The sequence below is a fragment of the Rhinolophus ferrumequinum genome, chromosome 10 (genome assembly GCF_004115265.2).
Source record: "Rhinolophus ferrumequinum isolate MPI-CBG mRhiFer1 chromosome 10, mRhiFer1_v1.p, whole genome shotgun sequence".
In the NCBI taxonomy this organism is placed as follows: Eukaryota; Metazoa; Chordata; class Mammalia; order Chiroptera; family Rhinolophidae; genus Rhinolophus; species Rhinolophus ferrumequinum.
The window spans coordinates 29,183,320-29,208,449 of NC_046293.1; the positions used below are offsets into that span (position 1 = coordinate 29,183,320).

A 25,130-nucleotide genomic window follows, 5' to 3' on the forward strand; every position below is an offset into this window, starting at 1 on the left:
ATAATTTTGCCAGGCAAAAAAAAGATGGAAAGGGAGTTTCATGTAAAGAGCCAAAGCACAGAGATGCAAATGTAACATGTAAGATTGTTAGTAATTGAGTATTACGAATAGAAGAGAATTGATCAATGTGGGCAAAAAGACATGCTAGGGCCAGATCTCAGGGGCCCTTACCACTAAACATAGGAGCTTTAATTTTATTTTGTAGGTGACGGGAAGCCATTGAAAGATCTTAAGCAGGAGAGAAACAATGTCTGATTTGGCCCACCGGTGCCTACAGAACTCTAAGATTCCCATAGGCAGTGGGACATATAGGTCTCAAGGTTAGGAAAAACTTTCATATGTTAATACCATAAATTAAAACAAATTGAGACATTTACCGTGTCATATTTTAAGTGTTCATTGCCCACGGCGCTGGAACAGGGGGACCAAACTGTTGCCAGTGACGTAAATGCCTCCTGCACTGTGCCCGCCCCACCCCCTCTGAGGAAACTCACGAATGTGAACCATCCAGTTCCATATTTGTTCAAGCAAAGAAAATAGGGAAGCACGGATCTCAGTTAGATCATACAATTGTTTTATTTTTTCTCGTTTGTGCTGTTTACATGGTCTCCCAGAAAAGAAGAACTCAACGGGCAGGGAATGTGACTAGGGACCTTCACTGAGCCAGCAGCAACCACAGAAGAACCCAGGGCTGGGAATGAGCATTGGAATCCCAGGCAAAGGGACGGGTAGTGATCGATCGTTTGCCCATTTCCTGGCCTCTAGTTGCTCACATGGGAATAAGAGAAGAAATATGAAATGAATGTGTGTGTTGAGGTGGAGAATGTCAAAGATCTGGCCAGGACGAGGGATCAAAAAAAGTGGGCAGGATTAAAGCCTGGGTTTTAAGCGTCCAGTGCTAGGGACCATGTTGGGAAAGTGTGTGGGAGAGGATGCATCAATAGGAGAATGTGGGGCCCCACCGTGATCAGAAAGGACATGACGAAGAGGGTTCTTGCAGGTGGCAAGTGTAGGGATGGGGATGGGAGGATGTGCTCATTCTGTCCACTCCTTCTTAATGGACAGGTTCCACTCCCAGGTGAGGTGGTCATGCTTGTCATCGTCGGTGAAGAAGGACTTGTTGTGGTAGGTGCCTCGGGCCAGCATGCCCTTGGGAGCCTCCTCAGTCGGAGTCAGGAACTCATACTCCTCTGGCCGAGGCCCATAGCTGCCAACCATAAACGTGGCTTTATCCACTGGGAAGAAGGATAAAGTCATTAGCATAAGTGTCCAATAGAAGAAAAACAAACACATTACTTAGCTAATGTACTATTATTGGTTTCAATTAGACAGCTCTCTCAATTCTAGAAAGAGGGTTTTTTTTTTTTTTTGTCGTTTGTTTGTTTCTATGTCTTTGTTTAGGAAATTAACATCCACCTCCAGCCTCCGCCTCCTCCATGCTACTCCCAACTCCCATTCTCAACAAACACATGTCATTGTATTAGTCTTTCCTGTCTTGGATTTCTCTGACACCCGTGTTTTATGCCTGGGAACTGCCTTATTTTTTTATTTTTTAACTTTTGAGAGTACGTTTATGTACTTTATCTTATTCACAATTATCTTGATTACTCGTCCCCTTTGTAAGTGATAAAGTTGACTTCCAGAAGCTCAGTGCCAACTCTGTCTAATCTAGGGTCTCCTGAATGGAGGCCTTTCCGTTAACATCCAGGTCAAAGGTGTATTTTGTGCCCTTTCTTAGGGTGAGTGTCCACAGCTTTTGTCAGATTCGTAAGTGAGTTATGCCTAAAATTTACTAATACCCAGAAGTTTAAGTATCAGTGGAAACAGGGTTTGGGACGGTGTCAGGTGGAGACCCCTTACCTTTCACCCCAGTCCGGTAGGTGTGCTGAACGTATTTCAGGCCTGACACAATATCCTTGTTCACCTGTAGGTAGGTGGAAGGATCCAAGCAATTCAGATTAAAAGGCGCTTTCATTTTTACTCATCATTCATTCTGATCCTACCTAGCTGAGTCTTCTCTGAGGATGAAAGGACTGAAATTTAGTTCAGAATAAGTGTTACTATTATCATTGAGTGTGGCGGTGTGCCAGAGAACAGAGAGAGGCATTCACAAGACTCAAGGTGGCCAGTCTGGTTTTAATAATCGGATACTTGGATCCTGGCTTTTGGGGAGGGGGGTGGTTAATGAAAACATGGTCTCAATGTTCTTTGTTACATTTCTCCTTCCTCAACTGTGCAAAGAATGGTCTCGAGCTTCCCCTTCCTCATACTGCTGGCCAGAAGACAGTCCTCGTCTTAGAAAAGGTTACAAAGATACCAATGGAAAATATTATGTAAACGTCAGAAAATCCTAACCTCAGACATGATCCACCTAGCATAAGGAAAACAAACAACAAGGAGAAAAGCCATCATGGAAAATCCGGTCTAGAAGATGGTTGTAATATAACTGGAGTCTAGAGATGAGGGGCCACACAAAAACATCCTCCCCAGAGACAAACAACGGGTGAAGTCCACTTGCGTCTGGCAAGTATTTTGGATGTCTGTCATTTTCAGACATTGTCTGAGGTCTTACCACTTTCCCAGACCTCTCAAAAAAAATTCACTAAAGCAGGATTGAAAATATAGAGTCCAAGCATTTTGTGTTCCCATGAGTCATTTTACCTAGGATTGAACTGGGTTGTCCATTAATTTTATTCATTGGTTATGTTTATACAAACAAATTAAAGTGGACATTGCATCATCACCTGGAAAGCTTGGATCACTGTTTGTCACTATGAAGAATTAGAAAATTCTTCATAAAACTTATTTATATAATTAATATAATGAATTAAATATAATTAAATCTTCAAATAATTTCTCCCCTGTATGTTTTGGACAAAATAATTAAACCAATCGGTCAGTGCTACACTTTGTTTTGCTGGTAACGAGGTAGCGTAGTAGCAATGAATACTGCCAGTTTATTAGGTTCTAGACTGTTAGTACAATCTGCGACAGAATGAAAACAACTTAATTGAAGAAATTGTGAGAAAACAAAATGCAAACTTCCTAATTACTCTGACTCCCACATGTGGCTCATAGGAATAGGGAAAATGAATCTTTCTAGAATTCTCTACGCTGGTCCCTTGGGCCGAGTAGGAGATTTGGTCAGCTGGGAAAAAGACCTAAAAACAGGATTGGTGGTGGAGTAGCAATAAGGACTTCAAAACAGTCTCCTGTGTTTCTATTGCTTCATAGAATGTGCATTTAATATAAACATGTTTGAAACGGGTAAAAGAAAAATATGGATAGTTCTCGTATTCGTTCTCTGCTTGCACGCCCCTCTGCATTGACTCTCCCACACCAGGGGAAGAAGCCTTGGTGACGTGAATAGAAGTGAGAGCTGTAGAAGTCAGAGCTGCATTTCTTTGGGAGGCCAAAGGAAAAGAGGGGGGAGTATCCCCCACCAGGCCAAGATTTTGGAAAGTGTTGTGAAGTCTCAGGGGAGAAAGAAAAGAACACTGAGAACAACTAAGAGAGATAAAGAAAGCGGATTTTAGGATGTGTTGCTGGTGTTACAAATGCAAACCTTCTCGGATATTTTTCAAGAGATATCAGTAAAGATTTAAATTGCTTTTCAATTATTTTCAGTTTTTAACTGGTGTTTCTTCTAACTGTAGGTCCTTGCTGGAACAGGCCATAGGGTAGTTCAGGTTTATGTGGGTTACACACAAAGAATGATGGTTCTCCTGTTAGAGACAAGGCCAAACATTGCAGTGGATGTGACGTGAAAATCCCTTTCTGTGCCTCCTCCTCCATCACCTTAATGTGTAACCCTGACTACTGAGAACCCACACCACTCAGCCTTCTCAGCCTTCCCAACAGAAGTCCACGCTCCAGACCTTTCCTTCCCATATCAGTCACATAAAAATGTACCTGTCACGTTTCACTTGATGAAAACTGGCTTACTAAATTGACAAATATAGGCAGTAGCATTCATGATTAAACATTGGACTGATGTGTAACCTATTCTAGGCATATTTGGTTAGAATGCCTCTGAGGTGCTTTAGTAATAAATAGAACTACAAGAAACAGGGAAGTGAACCATAGCTCAGTGTCTATCATAGAGGAGGTATCAACACATGTTTTCAGAATGAAATTATTTTGAGGCATGTTTGTATGTGGTGAGTGATCGTCCTTAGACCTGGAATTGTAGTCTGCACCTGGGGGAAAAAAGGCCTGGTGTGCAGATAGGGAGGGAAGGTGGGCTTTCCTTGGTGGCGCCCACACTGTGGTGCATATGCTGAGGGGGCAATCACAGCAAATATAAGCAATTAAAAGCAAGCAGTGAATTTCTGACTTCTTTGGTTTCAAAGTCCAGATTATTTTTCTCCTTGATTTTGGCTGCTCACTATATGTGCCTATTTACTATATGTCAGTTTATCTCCTATTCACTTTTGCACTTACATCTTCATCTGCTCCACACCTAAATTGTAATTTCCAGTTATTAACCAAGGACTACACTCCCTGGATTTATGTAATTACCGAGCAAGTAGAGCCGAGACTCTATTTGTTCTACTTTCTTTTCCTATTGATCGATTCATTAAATTATGTATTTCTCAATAAATATTCACTAAATATATACCATTCACAAAGTTTTGTGTAGCATATTGGAAACAGGGGATATATAATCTCTCCTTATCTCAAGGTGCTTAAGCTATATAGGAGAGAAAGGACAGAAATGATATAAAACAGAGGAGGGTGTGCATTGTGGATTGGAGTATTAGAAATTCACAGAGAGAAGAGCCCATCGGCTTAAGTGGAGAGGGTCCTGGTTGGGAAAAGGCAGGAAGCAAGAGTGGGTCTCGACAGTAGGGCCCAGAGTCAGGGAGAGCATAGTCCAGATGCAGAGAAAACAAACAAACAAAAGGTTTGCCAACACGATAATGCAAGAAATTTGATTCTTTCTTCCTCTGATTATAGGAAGGACTTAAGTTTTATAAAAACATACAGGGCAAGGTACTTACTTTGAAGTGAATTTTGACTCTGTATTCAACACCTTCCTTTAGCACAAAAGTTTCTTTCTTGAGGGCCTCGAGATCACCTGTAGAAGTGGAGTTTAGTTAGAAAGACTTTATTTTCCTCAGAGGGAGATGTACAAATCAATGACGTTCAAGCTCCATAGCCATTTACTGGGCCCTTCAGGGCACCAGGGTCCACAGGGCTGTCAGCTCAAATGCTGGAGGTTACTGACTGCACAAACACACCCTTGAAATGCCTGCAATCTTATAGCTACAAATGAAAGAAATGGGATATAATTTGACAACGACCCTAAGAATATACGAGACGTTACCAGTAATAAGTTATGCACAAAAATAAGTCTTTTTCTAATTGTCAATAATAAAAACAAGAGTTAATCAACTATCCCAGAGGAAAGTCTGAACTATCTTTCCATTCTCTCTATTGCAAATGACATTACATATTGTGGTCAAACGAAAAGACAAAGAATGTGCCCCTATATCTCAAATAAAAAAATATAGGGAAAATATTATACGAAAGTACCAGCTATTTGTTTTGTAGATGTGGTCATGTTTGTGGCAGTTTGTAACTTTTAAACTTTTACTTGTTTTGGTTCTTTTTTATCATTCTAAATAAATTTTCACTTTTGTACTTAATTTTGAATTTGCATTTGCAATTGCATATTATTTCCCTTAAGGAAAATCACTTAAGTTATAAAAGCTTTCGGCCCCATAAAACTGGAATCTGCCCTTAATTCCTGTACCCTGGTTAGAGAAGTAATCGTTCTCTGTTCTTTTCCCAACTGATCCTGTGTAATTTGACATTCAGGAATGAGTGTGTGTGCGCGCGCGTGTGTGTGTGCGTGTGTGTATGTGTGTGTGTGTTTTGCACAGTTCTGCACATGCTTCATGCACAGAGCTGGTGCCAGTATCAGAAAACCGAAGTTGGGTTTCCTGCTGCTGGGAAAGTGATAGAGACCAAGTTTTCCCTGCAAAATCAACCAAACTCTTCTAAAGAGAACAAATTTCCTCAGTGCTAATTCAGACCTTAGCTTACAAAATAACATCTGTACCTGGTAACATTACACAATTTCACACAGGAAGAGGCCTGAGTCCTGGTGAGAGAGAGTTTCTCTCCCGGAGAGATGCTAGATTGTGGGGGTAGTTGAATTTGTGTCTGCTCTAATGATTTCGGTTGAAGAGGAAGTGTGTCTTCTCAGCCTCTGATTTCCTCCCTCTGACAAAAAAGCCCTTTTAAGGTAAAGAGTAGTTAAGTCCTGCAAGAGGGGAACTACTTTGTTGCTAAGCCTGCTGTTCTAGACTCTTACTTTGTTCTGTGTCATGATCCATTTTTTGAATCTGGATATATATATCCAGATATATATATATATGTGTGATATATATATATACATATATATATATATATATATTTAGTGTAGGAAAAGCACATATATAATATTATATCCATATATATATATACACACACACACACACACATATATGTGTGTGTGTGTGTGTGTGTGCATATATATATATATGGATATAATATTATATATGTGCTTTTCCTACACTAAATACCTGCCTTTAATGCGCCAAAACTCCTAGCTTTGTGGCCCTTTCTTTAGTTCTCTGAGATGCCCATTTCTCCCGTGCTACTCACCTTCCCAATCTCTCCTTGTCTCCTCAAGACTTAAGTCTCAGGAAAGGACTTGATTCTTGTCACAATAAAGTGAAAGAAAATAACATCTTAATTTGTGCATTTTTGGGGGAGGGGGGGAATACTTATTTAAAAGCATCAGAACTCTAAGCTACAATTATATGTTTAACAGTGGAATTCCTAGCATTATTTGGGAGGTTTTAGATTGCTACTTGCTTTCAGGTAAGTTCTATAGCTGATATAAGATCAATACTTGCTTTGATGTTTAGACTGTACGAATAATACAATTCCAGAAGCATACAGCTTGCTTCTTAATATTTCCAAACTTTTACATGAATAGTAATTCTCTTGCTGTCTATCGTGTGCAGATAAAAATTGGAGGTAAACATGACACAAGTAAATATATCCAGTACTTACTTATGCCTGCACCCTCTTCAATGAAATAGAGACAGAGGTTGGGCCTTTCATTGAGCATGGTAAATACTATGCACCCTGAGAGCTGTGATGTGTGAGCTGGTCCCAGCATATGTATCTCTGGGGTTCACCTTACTAAGGTTTCTCCTGCTGGGATAAGGAACAAAGGACAAGTTTTCCCAGTGATATCGTTAGCCCCCTTTGAACAGAACAGATGTGTCCACTTACCAGTGAGGTCCATGGTGATTGGTCCTGGGGCAGTTGCACAAACCAGGGTAAGGCGGGTGACAGTGACATTGGGGGCTGTTGGATCTGCAGGATTCAAAAGGGAATGAATGTAAGCACAAGGAAGAGACATGTGTGTACAGTGTGCGTGTGCATTCCAAGTAGGAGAGAGAGAACATAGAAAGAAAAGTGATAATCTCTATCTGCAGTAGAAACAGAAAATGGAAGTGGCAGATTCACCTCACTTGGTCTTACTGGCCTTATGAATTACAGCGATACCATTTCTGCTTCAGGTACTTATAGATCCACCTTACTTATCAGCAGCAAACATTTCTTGAGTGGTTATGGTTATGGGATTCTACTAGCTGGGCACTGCGCATCCATACCTTTGGGCCATGTCTTAGCCTGCCATTGTGTATGTGGAAGAGACGAAAGTTTAGGTAAAGAGTGAGGTGGAGAAAGAGAAGAAGGAGAGAAAATGTGAGTGAGAATGGAGAGAATAGAATTCTAAATGGTAGGCTGAAATTCTTCCTCAGTCCTCCCTATGTGTTATTTTTGCTTGTTTCAATGCAGACTTGCACCTTCTCTCCTAAGAAGACTTAGTTATACAGTTCTTGACTTTATTCAGCATATGTAAATTGTGCGTCACTCACTTCACCCTGGAAGCACTTGGTAGCCTTGCCTTTGCACCGGCTGCTGAGTAGCCTGAACGCCTTATCTGGGACCCTCCACCTGACCCCCATCCCCGTTCACACACACCTGCCACCACAGGACCATCCCCCAGGAGCGTTTTCTTGTACTTAATTAGACTTTCATCATCTTTGTCCATCTCCTGCAGCTCTTTCAGGGACTTCTGAGGTGGAGGCTTGTAATTGAGCTTGCCATCCAGCTCATCATCATCCTCTTCCAGGTGTGGTTCTGGGGCCTTTTCAGTCATTTTGATCTGTTTCAGAGAGAGAGGACAATCGCCCATTAGCCAAAAGTCAGTGGGTATGAACGATATTTGCGGGGCTTCTGTTAGCACCTTCTTTGCCCTAATGGACTTCTGTAATTGTAAGAGATTTCCCAGGATATTTCCCCCTAATTCCACCTCATTCTATTTCATGAAATAAGAATATAATACTTTCCAGCCTTTTCTCTGACATGCCTAAATTTTCACATTCTGTGACAAGTTCCTCCTGTTCACTGAATAAAACTGATAAAAAAGAAATGAAGCATTTGTGAGTTGCATAGTACAAGTGAAGTAATATAGCACAAGCAGTCCTGAATACTGAGCAAATAGCCCCAGTTCAAACAGTTACAGAAATTATCACAGTCCTCCAAATCCATCCAGCTTTGCCAGTGTCAAAGATGACAGCATGCACAACCCCCCCTTGTGATGGTTTCAAGAGATAGATGGAGTACTTGCCAAAGAAGCTCAATTAATGGGCTTCTTCCCATCAATTGAATCTTTCCCTGAACCCCTGCAATGCCTCAAACGTGACTCATGAGAAGTGTGGACCCCTGTGATATCTCCCAAGGTGTCTGAATGGTTTCTGCCCAATACTGTTCATAATTCCTTCAGGGCACGTAATAGGTTCTGTGTTTCTCTTGAATCTCCCATAACGCTTGAATACTTCAAGCATTTTATCAGCATTCATTGATCGATTTATTAGGTTCCATATGTAAAGATCATCTATTCTTCTGAGCTGACACAAAATAGCAAAATACCCTTTAAATTTCTCTAGACAAAACTGTAACTATATCTTTACTACCCTTCCATCTATCTCTCCTTTCTGGACTCACCTCCTTTTTAGTACCCCAACCCCCCACCCTCAGATGTCCAGTGACCATACTCTAAGACCTCACCTGGGCATACCCTGGAGTCTGTCTTCTTCTGTCATCATTTACATTTACTTGTTTTGTGTTTAAAAAATTGAGGGGAGCTCTAATTATTCACTTAAGTGTTAATGACTAAATAATAGATCTAAAAATTTTTCCCTTAGGGCATGAGCTTTTCATAGTAAGAGCTTTTCATAGCTGAAATGAACCTTTAAGGTGATATAGTCCAATCCCTCATTTAATCATTGAGAAAATTGAACCCAGAGGTTAAGAGAATTGCCCAACTTCTCAAAGCTGGATGAGATGCAATGTCCTCATGAAGAGGAAGAAACTACTGGAATAATTTCAGGCCCTCGTGGCTGGCAACAATGGAGCGATTTGGGGAAACAAGGGAGATATTTGGGCAAGGAGCTCATGTCCTGATTTCCTTCAGTTCCTCCCCAAAGATCACTCCTCCCCTGCCTGTAGCTAAAGGCTTCATTGCTCCAAAGTGGTACAACTATAAGACAATATCATCACATCTCATCCCGAGTGACTTTGCAAAACCCTGTAAAGTGCCCTGAGAGTGAAACTATGTCTGGCCAAAATTGGTTGTAGTTTTGAGTTTCGATGTCATTATCATTGGCAACAGGAAGAAAAATAATTAGGAAGTAAAGCCAAGCAAAAACAATTTTAACAGAAAAAAGAAGAGAAAAAGAAATGATCTCTTTCAGCTCATTAATTCTTTCCTAGCAAAATAGCAAGCTAAATACTATGAGCCTGATCAACCCTGAAAACAGCATTGCAATGCCTAGGTCCACTTCCTGTGCAGGAAGGAAATATGTAGGCCTGTTCCTATGGCAACTCTTGCTTCAGCTGAAGAAGTAGCACCACTCAAAGCTGAGCTTCTAGAGAACAGCACAATAAACATAGTGACTAACTCAACTTGTATTCCAAACACACTCAGGGAAAGTGAATGAACTGGTTGGAAAAATGATGAAGGATGCTGTAGGTGGAGGTGTAGATTACAATCACTAAGGGGCAGATGAAGAGGAACCCAGAAGAGTCTAAGCAGATGAGACAGGTTCTCTTCTGGGGACAGCCAGGAGCCTGGCCAGATACCAAGGGTGGAGGTCACATAACACACCTGTGGATGGAGCATCAGGAAGGTTAGGTACAGGTGAGGGCATCTCAGGCCCCATGGACAAGCCTTTCCAGAATATAGTGCTTGGTTCTAACAAGTCATCTGCTTGGAGTCTGACTATCATATGATGACAGACACCCAGCCACTACCTAGCTCAAAGTGATTTCAGTAACCTGCAGGGAATTGTAATTCCGTACCCTTGAATCTCAATTTTGAAAGGAGAGTGAGGGAGAGAGATTGAGAGAGACAGAGACAGAAAGATTTAGTCTAGGACAGGATCTGTTAACCTCTAGCAGTGTGATCACTGGCAAGATAATTGATCTGTCTTCTAGATCTTGATCTTCTTATTAATAAATATGAGACTTATGCCAGTTATAAATTTCCTTGGTTCTTTGCAAACAGATACAATAATTGCTCCATAAAAATGAGACACCAATTTATTTAATGATATTGAAGAGTAGAGGATAATATGGGATTACTGTATGAAATGGTTGCAGTGAAAAAGAGGAAATTCAGGACCACATTAAAATAATTTGGTCTAATTATATAGCATAAGAAAAAGAGATGTGAGACCAGCTGCCCAAACCAGCTCACTCTAGAAAGCTAATTAAAAAGAGATGAAAATCATAATATGGCAAATAAAGGACTGGAAAAGCAGTTCTCAGGGAAAGCCCTTTTGAAGCAAAATTAGGGTCACGAGTATTCGGCGAGCCCCTACTGTTTACAAGACACTATGCTTTAGCACATACCGATGTTGAAGTTGCTCTCCAAAGTGGAGAGGGGTTGGAGGATGAGCAATCTAACCACACTAAAAAGACCCAGATGGTTTGACTGATTTTTGGAGATTACAGGTCTCTTTAAACATCTGATAAAAGTCATCGTCCTTTTAAAAGAAAAACAGGAATAAGCCCATGAAACTGCATGCGATCCAGGGGTTCATGGACCCCTGAAGTCCTTCAGAGACTTTACTGAAGCCCAAGATTAGGAACGTGACCTCGAAACTGTCACTTTTTGAAACATGAAGCAAAACGTTGAGGAAACTTGCTTCTCTTTGAGGCCTCACCAGATCAATGACACAACTTAGCCTCAAACCAAGGGCAATGTCTATGAATATTGGGTATGTAGAAGCAGGAGGAGATATCAGGTAACACCTGCATCTGAGGGGGCGTGACCACACAGCCTGGCAGAGGAGCAAAGGTGCCCACGCAACATTCTGTGGTCAATCTACTTGATTTTGGGTAATTTTCTCTTTGCTGAACTAGGCCTCACCACGTGTGGTTTTCGGTTCTTGCTTTGACACTAACTAACTAGCTGTGACCCCCACCCCAGCAAATATTTCCACTACTGTGGATCTTTCTTTCCTAATCTTGGGTGGCAAGGGGTGAGAGCAGACCATCTCTAGGTGCTTTCATTTTCTAAGGCCTCTCTATCTGCTATTTCTCCTGACGTGCAGTCAGTGTCAGCTAAGTTGCCGTTCAGTTACCTAATTTCTGTTACTGTGTATATAAGAGACTATCTATTCTGTTTCAGTATTTCAAATTCATGCCAATTCCCAATTCTCAAAAGATGCTGCATTTTAAAATTCACAATTCATCTCTGGGGACCCATGGACTCTCCCAAAGCCCGAGCCATAAATGGTTTATATAGTTCAACACTGATTTCCCAAACTATATATGTATGTGTATATCTAGCCACAAATGTCTGTTCTTTTTTATTTTATACCTCATTTTTGGGTGCTTGCTAAAGTGAAAAATAGAACTTTTATGGAAATTCTATAGCCTACTTTCTAATCTCATCATCTAAAGAACAACTGGCTTTATTATTGCTGATAATAATTATAATAGTTGTCATACATAGGTACTAAATGTTTTCATGAGGATAATTTCACTTAGTCCTCACTACAGATCAGGAAACTCTTCTACAGATTCAGGTAAATAACTTGCCCAAGAAGACATAGTGTGTAAAGGGCAGAGGGCAGGTTGTCTGACTTGTAGGCGGTACACTCGGTTGCTTCATTATCTTTATCAAGAAGTAATAATGAAATCATAGAGCTTGTTCGTTATTTTGGGAATCTCTCTAGGGGTGCACTGGCAGAGATAAATGATTCTTTGCAACACTGCAGGAATGGCGATAGCAAAGCAGGGAAGTATCACAAAAAGAGAGTCAGTGCAATTCTGCCCCCATGTCACCTTGCACAAGTCTCAACCTGTCTGAGCTCTAGTTTCGTCTTCTGCAAAATGAAATCGTTGCCTTAGAAGATTTCTGAGGTCTGTTCTTAATTCAGGGACTCTAATGCTCCTTCAAAGAAGTCTATGAAATGAGAAAAAAAAAAGAGGAAGTGGAGGTGGGGTCGGGGAGAAATCAGCCCATCAGCACAGAACATTTTGATTGCACTTTTCTCACCTTCCAGTTGCCCACTGTTCCACAAAGTGCAGGGTTGTTTTGTTTGTTTGTTTTGTTGTATGTTGTTTTTGACCTTGGGTCTTTATAGAGGAAAGGTGAAATGGAGAATTAACATTTATATCGAGGTTCATGTGGACTCTGTCAGGCCCTAAAGCACATGTGGCTTTTTTTCATGTGCTTGCTACTCCAGTGAGCTCTATTTTCTGCATCCCAGATGCTTACGCAGATGGATTTTCACAGTGGAACCCTCATACTCCCTGTCCCCTATTCAGTGAAACAATATCAAAGATTAGATACGTGAGGTAGAGTCTTAATCTTTTCCGGCTCAATTAAAATGCCACATTAAATTAAGATGGCTACTCGTGGCATGAGTATGACTTAGCACAAATTTGTGTTTTCCCTTGCAAATTCAGTGGAATTACCAAGGCACTGAAAGTGAAAGACTTACGAATTTACACCCATCTCAGGACAGGGCACACTTGTTTGGTTTGTTAATGCAGTTGCAAATATGTCGAGGGCAAGAGAAGATGAAACTCTTTTGAGTGTAGATGAAACAAATCACCTAATTTAGAGAAAGGTGATCTTCATGTCTGCTGGAACATGCATTTTGAGTCCGATGGAGGAGAGATTCAAAATGTGGTTTTGCACTTGACTTATTACAGGCATAAAGCAAGTTTTTAATCTCACTGAGCCCAGTTTTTCCACCAGTAAAGTAAGAATGATAATCTTTCCTTATGGGGTTGAAGAGCTGGAGAAAGCATATGAAAAATTCTAGGACGATACTGGCCAAGAGCAGATGTTCAATTACTTTGCGTTCCCTTCCTCTCTTCCCTTCCCTGCAATGCTGTCTGTTTTGTGGCATCGTTTCAGTGAAGCGAAGTAACTGACTGCCCAGGTACTGAACGCTTTCCCTTGGATTTGTAGCGTTGACAATATCCACTCCTTCCGCCTTAAAAATAGATTTTGTTTCTTTGAGGAGCACGGAAGAGACGAAAATCTGGGAATTGCAAGGATTGTTTATTAACTGAATCAACCTTGAAATGGACTGTCACTATTCTATGTCTTTAAAAAACTTTCACATGAACAATTTAATTTTAGATTCTATTTATTACTCCCTTTCCTAATTGAAGCCAGAGGTCGCTCTGTGAATGATGAGAAAGGATAGAAAGCACAGGCACAGCTAATGGAGAGAATTCAGTCTGAGTCTGGGAGCAAAATACTGTGGAGACTTGATTCATGGCCGAAAGTTGCCAGATCAGGCATCTAGAAGCACAGCCCATGAATATTAAATAAAAGAGGCAGACATGCAAGAGAGAGAGAGAGAGAGAGAGAGAGAGAATTAGAGAGAGAGAGAGAGAGAGAGAGAGAGAGAGAGACAGAGAGAAATGTGGAAGTACCAAAAGTAGGGGCTTTCCATCAGAGAAGTACCTATGTAAGTAAATAATAGCATTCTCCCGCACCCAGTCAACACCCCGCCCCCCCCCCCCCACACACACACATTGACTAGATTCTGTGCTACGCTCCCCATATCTGGGACTGCAGCTTTAGAGCAGGTCATGGATTGTTGAGCCATGTCTGAAAGACTGCCGACATTTCAGAGCTAGTCAAGGATTTAGGTCTGCATTACCACCTGCCTGGTGAGTTGGCTTATTTGTGTATCCCTTGGGACACCAGAAGCTGTCTGGGTTCTGGAGTCCTCCCTGGTGTCTCAGGTTTCCCTAGTGACACGAGGGAATTGGTGCTTCCTGGGGCCCTCAGGGCTGCTCTCTACCACCTGAGCCCGGCGAGGAACATTTGAAGCTGCAAAGCTGAATGAGAAGAACCAACCCAGAGCCTGAGAGGACAGCGTCTTTTTAGATACAATAAACATTGTAATCAACCCTGAGGAAGGTACAAATTACTAGAAGCAGAATTCTTTAAGATTTCCTTTGGTAAGAGAAACGGTACATTAGTTCTTGTTCACACATTCCTCGTAGTATATACTCTTCTGTTCCAGATTCAGAGGCAAAAGGAGGATGAACTCACCTCTCCTTAAACTGAAGTCACTGTGCTAGGTATTTTCACAAATATTTATCTTGAATAATCCTTAAAGAAAACTTCATCAAGGAAGCCCTTATGAGGCAAAAGATTATACTTCAGTAATGCAATACAGTTTTAAATGAAGCATGAAAAATTAGAGAGAAGTAAAGAATGTTTATTACCACTTGTGGTTAGAATATCAACCCTTTTAAGAAAATTAAGTGGATTTTTACCAGCTCTAGCTGTGGAAACCAGAGTGTAACACAGCACAGAATGATTGAGTAAGTGTTTATTGAATGGATAAATGTTGAAGTTTCAGGAGCAACACGAGACCCATCTCTCAAATTGCCAGTGTGGACTCTAGTCCAGGATCCTGGGCAGTGATAACGCTGACCCAAGAATGAGGATGTGAGATTAAAGAACATTTGTCCCCTGGGACATTTCCTAAAATGTCCTTCCTTCTGAGACATTGGAGCTCTTTTTCTTTTTCCCAGCAGTCAAATCACTTGACACTTGTGAGGCTTACTGTCCTCCCTGTGTCCTCTCAGGATTCAAATTTAAAAGTTTTAACCACCAGGTCTGATACACAGAGGGCACCTCACATATGTTGGCTCTCTATCTGCTTAATGTTGAATCCTCAGGATATCTCTGTCCCTGATCGCGGAAGTTTGTGATGTTCTGTGCTCCCATACATTGGCCCAGGCCCTCATTTTTTCTGCCACACTGACATGGCCGTGCTGAGCTTCCGCTGAAAAGAGAACCTTTATGTTGCTCGGAACGTACTTCCCTAGGAACAAACTCACATTGTCCCAGACAAAGAAGAACCACCTTCCCCTGCCTGGGAGATGCCAGCCAGTTTTTTTTTGGCTGTAACATGGTTATTCCACCTGGGCTGGATTTGTGTAAGTCACATGGATGGAGAATGAACTGTTCTCTTAGGTTTCTACACAACTCACAAAAGGGTAAGATGATCTTGTCACGACTGGTGTCAGATCTGGGCTTGGGAAGGACATGTTCTTGTCAAGTTAACAAAACAAAGCAATGGCAAGGATGAGTGACACCTGTGACCGATTCCCCCAGAGCTTACACAGACCTCTTGATTTCCCTTGCCCGATCATCGCTGCCGTGAGGACCCAACGTGCTAACCCTGGGGGCTATGGGAGCTCCATGTGACAGCATCCTGCCTCCGCCCACCTTGAACAGGACAGCTCAGGGTTTATGAGACCCACACCACAGGTTACCTTAAGCCTAGAGTTTAATTGCAAACTACCTTTATAAAACATGCTGACTAGGCTGTCCTCGAAAAAGGAAGAAAGTATTTCATGTCATGCCTGAAGCACTTTTAATGGCGGCCAAACTAAGACCTTGACAGTTTGAAGGCAAGTTGACCAGATGGCCTGACTGGGCCCACTTGGATTTTTCTAGAATCTCTCTCTTAAATTCTGTGTTTGCTTTTAGTTCTCACAGATGTAAAGCCCTATACTGTGGCAACAACAGCAATGATCTTTCCGCTCATCTCACTGCAGGAATTTAATGCACAGTTTTTGTTAGTGGTAGAAATTCTATCCCTGGGTGACTGATGAGTAAATAAGAATCCATTCTACTGTACTTCCTCTCGATATTTAAATTCCATCGTACTCTAAGGGAGGCTTTCATTATGCCTTTCTCTTATATCACCAGAAAAATTCTTTAGGGGAAAACGGTTTAATGTTTGACAGCTTTGGGCCTTTTTTTTTTTTTTTCCTGTTCAACCAGTCTCTTTAAATCTACTTAAAAACAGGAAACCACACATCTCCACCCCAGCACCAACCCGCCATCCACCAACACGCTCCCTATCAGTTTGGATCTACAGTCTTTTTGCTTCTAAGTTTGGCCTGATGCCTGCTCCTACCTTGTAGGAAACCCCTTCGGCATCTCCCAGTGGCTTTATTCATAGCCCATCTCCAGAACAGTCAGGATTTTATCTCCTGGGCTGCAGCACCCACGCTCCACTCCCTCACCAAGCTGCCTCCCTGAGTCATTGCCACCATTCCCTGCTCTCACTTCCCCTTCTATGCAGAACTGTCCCAGCAGCTTTCTTACTAGTGCTTTCTTATTGTCGTTTGTTTTAAAGAGGAACCGCCGCTCTCAAAAATAAATAAATAAACTGTAGAGAGAGGGTTGTAGCCTCGTTTAAAGATCTCCAATATTTCTCTGTGCCCACCTGGAGCCTTCCCCACCCTGCGGTATTTCAACTTACAGTCAGTGGTTCACGTCTCTGTCCGGGGTGCTTCTGTCTCTCAACTCTGACTTCTGAGCACTGGCAGTTAGAACAGGAAGGAAGTTAGTGAGAAAAAAAATTTTTTTTTAAACCTACTAGAAGAGGAAACCCTGGGCTGTCTCAAATCCTGTTCTGCACTGCATATCTCTTGATCAGCTAACTCTGAGCAGCATTCTTGTCAATTATTGGCACATGTGGGAGCATGACTGCCCATGTGAACATGGATATGTGTGAATGTTCATGTAAGGATATGCCGCCTATAGCTATGAGTGCTATGAATAATTCTGTGGCTATATCTAAAAATCAAGTCATTTCAGTACATAAGCATACCGAGGCAACTAGTCTAAAACTAGTTAGCAATGAATTCATTCACAGGCTTTACTTTGTATCACTAACTTCTGTTCCTGTGGGGTCTCTGCCAGCTTCTTTATCAGCCAGATACATTGAAAGTTTGCTGGCAGCGAAAGTAGGGTGTTAAGAAACTATGTATGTTAACTGCATATATTTCGCCCTAAATTTTATATTTTGTCCTTAAACAGAGCTTTAGAATTTTGTTGGTCATAATTTCAAGATACAGCTTTGTATTGCAACACAACCAAAGGTTATTTGTTGCCATTTTCCACTACTTTTTCTTTTTAAATAAAAAAAAAGCCAAAGTACTGCTTTTAATTAAACCTAAGAATGAAAATTACAAAATAAAGTAAAACTTCATTAATTCATAGTCTTCTGACTCAGAATTTGTGATAATTTAACAAGTGCTAAAATTGACTTTGTACTATATTTGAGGAAATGGTTTGTGAAGTAATTTAAGTGGGAACAAGTTGCAGAGGCCGTATTTAAACCATTCGAGGTAACAAAGTTTTTAAGCACCCAAGCCACTTTACTCATTTCCATAGATACTGCCTATAATCAATTCTTATTGATATTAATATCTCAATACCAGTATTTACACAGTTTCAATAGGTGTAGAGCTGACTAATCAAGCAAGTATATTTGGAATAACTGACATGTATTTTGCTGTCATTTAAACGTACTGCATTTTGTTTACTTCATTCTGTAAATCGATGCCACCAGATATATTCTGTCCTTAGTCAGTGTAACTGAAACAATCAAGGAGATGGTGATCATTTGGTGGGAGAAAAGAGATTCATCTATAAAAGTATAAAAAGGAAAACAGTATATAATTACAATTAGTAAAAGTATTGAAAACCAAACACAGATTTACTTATAAATTTCAGAATGATGTAAGTAGAAGATAGCCCTTGAAACAAAGTGTCTGACTGTATTATAAATAAAAGTGAATATTAATTTACACAGAAGACAGTACATTTTGTAGCTCAGTACTCTCAAGACGGGACACAGTGCTTTCAATGACATTAGCTGAGTCCCTTGTTTCTTCCAGGTACTGTTCTGAGCACTGGTGAGACAGCAGTAGACAATAGACAAAATCTCTGCTCTCCTGTGGATCTTACATTGTAAGGGAGACAGACAATTAAAACATAACATAGGTAGAATAAATTGTTTGAAACGAGAAAGATTTAAAAATCAAAATGGTAGATTCATGGTCTATGTGCTACTCTCACGCTATTAGGGAAAAAGACCTCACTAGTCAAGCAGGGCTTTTTCTTTTTTTTTTTTTTTTCTGTTAAGCCCAATGTATCTTCACAATTTTCTTAATGCACTGCTTTCTGCACAGATGTTGGAAGTATGGAAGCACCTTAAGAAATGTCCACAGAATCAGCATATGTGTGTGCAGTGTGTGAACGTTTATTGGGGGAAAAGAGAGCATTCATCACTTTCATCAAATTCTCAAAGGGGCATGACCTCAAAAGGATTAAGAATTGCTAAATTAGAGCCTCTTCTTGATTTATCGAAGACTTTCAGTCAGTTGGAGGACAACGGCCACGTTCTCCTAAAATATCTTCCAGTATCACAGACAGGACAGGGATCTACTGGAAATGACCATTTCTCGTTTTCTTCTGCTGCTGTTCGTTTGTTGTTCACATGTATTTGTTAGATGGGAAACTGAGATTAAGAAACTCCTTCAAGAAGATTAAAATGGCAGACGCTCCTCTACTAGCCCATGCTGACAACAATGCATTGTATGCTGAGGCTCCCTTACTCATATCTGAGCTTCTGCAAATGTAAGGAAATGCCTGTCATGGTAGTAAGAATGCTCTTCGTTAAGGCTCTTGGCTCTGTAATGCCAAATGATATCCACAGAACTTAGAAACCTGCAGAGGAATTTCCACAAAAATGATCAATCCTTTGAAGTATTTTCCAGCTTTTCTTTGCTCTTATAAGGATATAATTGAAGGGTACATTCTAGGCAAATCTTCCATTGGGCCAAAGGTACCTTTGCCGGGAGCCTGCAAAAGTGACACGTGACTGCAGACTGTTGAGACTTCCCCTTTCTGCGCAGATATATTTCTCAGAGGCTATAAGTACAGATCATAAACTTTGAGAGAAGACTTTGTGCCCTGAAAGCTGTCCATTCTGAAATGTGTCCTTGAGGCACAAACAGTAGTCTGGGGTGGAGGGAAGAGCTGTAGTTCAGGCGGATATCCTGGCTCTGTCTCTTCCTGTCAGTGTGTCCTTGGGCCAATGCTTTCATTTCTCTGACCCTCAGTTTTCTCATCTGTAGAAGAGGGATGGTATCATCTTTAGTGTTGTTGGAAGGGTTGGACATAATGTGTGAGGAAGCATCCAGCAAGGTTCTGCCCTCAGAGTAAGTGCTCGATAAATGGTTCAGGCTAAGAAAATCATCACGGTTATCATCATTTCCTCATCACGTTTTGATTGTTATTACTGCACAGCAAATATTAGAATGACTAGAAAAGGGTTTTTTTCATCTAAGTACTCACAAGCATCCTGCATACATCTCAAATCTTACCCCCTCCTTCTTTAAAGCCTCCCATTACTGATCCAGGAATTTTTTTTTTTCCTGAACTTTTGGATTGTGCGTTGTTCATACAATGTAATTTTGTACTTTAGTAAACATTGCCTTGTATTGTTAACTGATTGTTACTGGACTTACTTCTCCACCCAAATATAAAATGTATGAGAAAAGTGCTGTGTCTTTCATACCTCGTATTCCTTGGAATGCCTTGACTGAATCATGCCAGAATTGGAGTAAAATTCTTCAGTAGAAGTTTATCTGTATAAATTAGACAGAAATGTCTACATTATGCCATCCCCCACCCCCATTCCTTTCCTTTAGTGCGACTGTTGCCTTGGGGAAGAATGAACATGCATATGGTCATCTGTCTGCAGGAGTCGTTGACATTGACTTTACTTTTTGTGTATATTAAGCTACATTATGCAAGATTTCTTAGCCTTAGCAGAAAGACTCATTTCTAAATACAAACCCCTTGCTGGGTATGTGATTTGCAAATATTTTTCTTCCAGTATGTAATTTGTCTTTTCATTCTCTTATCAGAGTTTTTCAGATAAGTTTTTAATTTTAATGAAGTCAAATATATCAGTTTTTTCCTGTTACACATTATACTTTCACTGGCAAGTCTAAGACCTTTTTGCTTATTCCAAGGCCCCGAAGATTTTCTCCTATTTTTTTCCTAAAAGTTTAGAGCTTTACAGTCTACATTTAAGACTATGATACATTTTGAGCTAATTATTTATAAGTTGTGGAGTTTTAGGTGCACAAGGTGTGAGGTTTAGATTAAGATTTGTTTTGTTATTGCTGTTGTTTATAGATGCCCATGGACAAAATGTCTGCACTCAGCACCATTTGTCTCCAGATACTCATTCTCTAATGCCATTTGTTGAACAGACCATCACTTGTCTACTGATTTTCTTTTATACCTTCGTCAAAAAATAATTGGGCATTTTTGTGTAGGTCTGTATCTAGGCTCTCTATTCTGTTTCCTTGATCTGTGTGTCTGTCCTGTGGTTAATACCCCACTATCTTGACTACTGTAGCTACATAGTAAGTTTTAACATTAGGAAGAGTGATTTCTCCCCTCTTACTTTCTTCTTTTTTCAAAATTGTTTTGGCTATTCTAAGGTCTTCTGGTTCCACATAAATTTTAGAATAAACTTACCTATGTCTTCAGAAAACTTTGCTGGAATTATATAGGAATTGCAATAAACATAGATCAATTTAAAGAGAATTGACATCTTTAGTATTTTGAATCTTCCAATCCATAAACATGGTATGTTTCTCCAACCATTTACGTTTTGATTTCTTCAGTTGTCATTTGGTAGTTTTTTAATCATACAAATCCTATACATTTTTTGTTAGATTTACACCTAAGTATTTTATTTTATTTAGAGCAATTATAAATGCACTACTTCTATTATATTATTATTATTATTATTTTAAAATGTAAACATATATACTAGAATTTATTTACACCTGATAACAATTGTTTCCCCTTCAAACATGTTATATCTGGAGGCCATTTGCCTATTTCAATCATTTTTTTCTTTCTTTTTTAAAAATTGAGGTATAACTGACATACAACATTATGTTAATTTCAGGTCCACAAATAATGATTCACTATGTGTATATGAGAAAAGATCACCACAATAAGTCTAGTTAACATCTGTCACCATACATAGTTACAACATTTTTTTCTTGTGTTAAGAACTTTTAAGATCTTCTCTCTGAGCAACTTTCAAATATGCAATACTGTACAGTACTATTAACTATAGTCACCATGCTAAACATTATATCCCCATGACATATTTATTTTATAACTGGAAGTTTAAACTGGAAGTTTGTACCTTTTGACCCTATTCACCTGTTTTGCCCAAACCCCTCCCCCCACCTTTGGCAACCTCTAATCCACCAATTCGTTCTCTGTGACTATGAGCTTTTTTTTTTTTTTTTAATATTTCACATATAAGTGAGATCATATGGTATCTGGCTTTCTCTATCTGACTTATTTCACTTAGCATAATGCCCTCAACATCCATGTACATTGTCACAACTGGCAAGATTTCCTTCTTTTTTATGGAAGAGTAACATTCCATTGTATGTATGTATGTATGTGTGTGTATATATACTCACTCACATTTTCCTTATCCATTTATCCAGACACGGACACTTATGTTGTTTCCATATCTTTGTTATTGTAAATTATGTTGCAATAATGTGGGTGCATGCATCTTTGTACGTTAGCGTTTTTGTTTTCTTTGGATAAATACCCAGAAGTGGAATTGCTGGATCGTGTGGTAGTTCCATTTTTAATTTTTTGAGAAACCTCCATGCTGTTTTCTATTGTGGCTGCTCCACCAACAGCTCACCAGGGTCCCATTTTCTACACATCCTTACCAACACTTACTTCTTTTATTTTTGATAATGGCCATTTTAATAGGTGTGAAGTGATAGCTCATTGTGGTTTGGATTTATAATTTCCCTGATGATTAGTGATGTGGAGCATCTATCTGTTCATGTACCTATTGACCATCTGTATATCTTCTATGGAAAAATGTGTATTCAGATAGTCCTCCCATTTTCATGGGATTGTATTTTTTTTACTATTGAGTTGTATGATTTCGTTATATATTTTAAATATTGACCCATCGTCAGGTGTATGATTTGCAAATATTTTCTCCCATTCCATAGGCTGCCTTTTCATTTTGTTTATAGTTTCCTTTTCTTAATTTGATGTCATTCCACTTGTTTATTTTTGCTTCTGTTGCCTTTGTTTTTGGAGTCAAATCCAAAAAATCATCACTAAGACTAATGTCAAGGAGCTTACCACCTATGTTTTCTTCTCTAGGAGTTGTATGGTTTCTTAAGGTCTTACATTCAAGTCTTTAACTCCATTTTGAGTTTATTTTTATGTTTGGTATAAGATAGTGGTCCAATTTCATTGTTTTCCTATGGCTATCCAGTTTTTCCTTTCCCTACCCTTAAAAATCAGTTTCCACTTGTTCACTGTTATGTATAAATGCAATTGGTTTTTTGTGTATTGGTTTACTATCCTTCAACCTTGCTGAACTCACTTATTAGTTATAGGAAGGTTTTTAAATGTAGATTCCTTAATATTTTCTCTGTAGAGAATCATGTCATCTGTAAATAGAAACAGCTTTATTTATTTTTTCATTTCAGTTCCAAATATATGCTTTCTATTTTTTTTTTTTATGCCTGATTGTATTGGGTAAGACTTCCAGAACCATGTAGACTAAGAGTGATGAGAGAAGATATTCTTGACTTGTTCCTGATTTTGGAGAGAAAACATTCAGTTTTTCACAATTATGATGTTAACTGTAGGATTTTTGTTGATGCTCTTTATGCATCTATCTCCTCTATTTCTAGTTGGCTGAGAGTTTTTATCATGAATGGGTGCTGGATTTTGTCAAATGCTCGTTCTGCATCAATTAATATCATACAAATTTTCTTCTTTTAGTCTGTTGATATAGTACGTTATGTTGACTGAATTTTGAATATTGAACATGTCTTGCATATATGGAATAAATCCCACTTGATCATGGTGTATTATTATTTTTATACATTGCTCTATTTAATTTGCTAATGCTAAGGATTTTTACATCTAAATTCATGAGCAATATAGGTTGGTATTTTTTCCTTTTTACAGTATTTGGTGTCAAAAAATTCATGACAGTAAAAACTGGCCTCATGAAATGAGTTGGGAATGTTCTCTCCTTTCTCTATTCTGAAAGAGAATCTTATATTTTTAATTAGTAAGTTATTTTTCAAGGTTAACAATGGTGTTCTGGAGAATCCATGGTAGGATATTAAGGGAAAGAGGGGTCAGACTTATACATTCTTCTTTCACAATAGTGTGTTTCTCTCTGGAGTCCACTGTGCATTAGTCAGAGATGGAAACTCAGTCTAGGAGATTTCAAATGTGGCTTTGATGTGTATCTTCCTACTCACTGGTATTTTAAGAAACACTAAAGAAAGATTAGAGATTAGCACTTGTGTAAGCAGCTTATAGGACAGCTAAAATTTTACTCACTTTCTAATTACTGCCCTTTAACTCTTTTCCTGTGGATAGTTAATAATACTTTTCCATCTCTTAGATGGAATCAAGAATTATAGCGCTATGGAACATAGATTTTTTTTTTTTAAAAAGCATTTTATGATATTTAGTTTTACAATTTGCATCAGTAAAACACTCTCTGTGGTGTACAGTTTTATGAGTTTTGATGAATGCATGGAGTTGTATACCCATCACTACAATCAAGATACCAAATAGTTCCTTCATCTTTCAAAAATCCCTTGCATTTTTCCCTTTATAGTCAACTCCTTCCCTCAACCCCTGGCAACCACTGATTTGTTCTCCAACCCTATAGTTTTGCCTTTTTCAAAATGTCATAAATGAAATCAGACAGTATAAACTTTTGACTCTGTATTCTTTAACTTAATAAAATATGTTTAATATTCATCTATGTCACTATATTTATCAATTTATTCTTTTTTGTTTTTGGCCCAGCAAGTTTCCTGCCGGCTTTATTTCTCATGTCTGTGAAATCTTAGAGTGCCAACACATCCAAAGTTCTACTAGAGAAATTCCTTGGTGATTGATCACCTTGTGTAGAGCAATGTGACCCTATTGCCTGGTTGATGAGATCAGAGATAGGCAACTGACCAAAAGTCAGCCATCATGAGGCTAGCTAATGACCAATGAAATGACCTGGTAGAAGAGCTCTGTCCAACAGAGGCCGTGTGTATTGACTGCTGATGGGCCAGCCTACTCAAATTCCCTAAGTAGAGTCCTAATAAGCAGCCACTTTCAACAGGGAACAATGGATATATTCCCTGAAGATACAAGATGACCAGATCTTTAGAACTTCACAGTGGCTTGAGCACTGTATCCTTCTCCACGAGCCTTGCTGAGCGTTCCTAAATTCCCTGCCTTTCATAATCCCCTGGTATCCCATACTTTTGCTCTTTCATTGTACTTTCTTTCTAGATGTTCAAAAATTCCTTCTTTTTGTCATTTCCTTTCTGTCTCAAGAACTGCCTTTATTATTCACTTTAGGAGAGTTTTTCAAAATAAATACTTGTTTTCTCCATATACCATAACTCCTCACTCTCTACTCTCCTGGATCTCCCTAGGAGGGGCAAGAGTTGTGGCAAAGCACCCTCCCTGCCAACATTGAGAATCACTGGGTTATATATCCTGCTGTTGATAAATGTGGTTTGTCTCTCTCAAGAGTGTTGAATGCCAAAAAATTGAGCACCCTGGCAGGCTAAATCATTCCTTTTATATTTGTGGA

The 25,130-nt window shown here is 39.5% G+C and overlaps 1 protein-coding gene across 1 annotated transcript; it reads right to left on the minus strand.

Moving 5' to 3' along the window:
• Positions 1-551: 551 nt before the first annotated feature.
• On the minus strand, positions 552-17,050 carry ARHGDIB (Rho GDP dissociation inhibitor beta). The gene is made up of 6 exons (XM_033118319.1): positions 16,896-17,050; positions 8,050-8,233; positions 7,294-7,377; positions 5,004-5,080; positions 1,861-1,924; positions 552-1,235 (listed from the first exon to the last, which is right to left on the minus strand). Exons 2-6 carry the CDS (start codon positions 8,225-8,227, stop codon positions 1,036-1,038), a joined length of 603 nt encoding a protein of 200 aa, XP_032974210.1. The 5' UTR covers positions 8,228-8,233; positions 16,896-17,050; the 3' UTR covers positions 552-1,035.
• Between the last annotated feature and the right edge of the window lie 8,080 nt (positions 17,051-25,130).

Bases quoted from the DNA above. Each gene is read 5' to 3' on its own strand.
- ARHGDIB (XM_033118319.1), bottom strand. From the start codon at position 8,227: ATGACTGAAAAGGCCCCAGAACCACACCTGGAAGAGGATGATGATGAG. The intron at 1,925-5,003 runs GTAAGTACCTTG...ACCTACCTACAG, and splicing joins GAGTCAAAATTCACTTCAAA to GTGAACAAGGATATTGTGTC. The intron at 1,236-1,860 runs GTAAGGGGTCTC...CCTTCTTCCCAG, and splicing joins CTACCGGACTGGGGTGAAAG to TGGATAAAGCCACGTTTATG.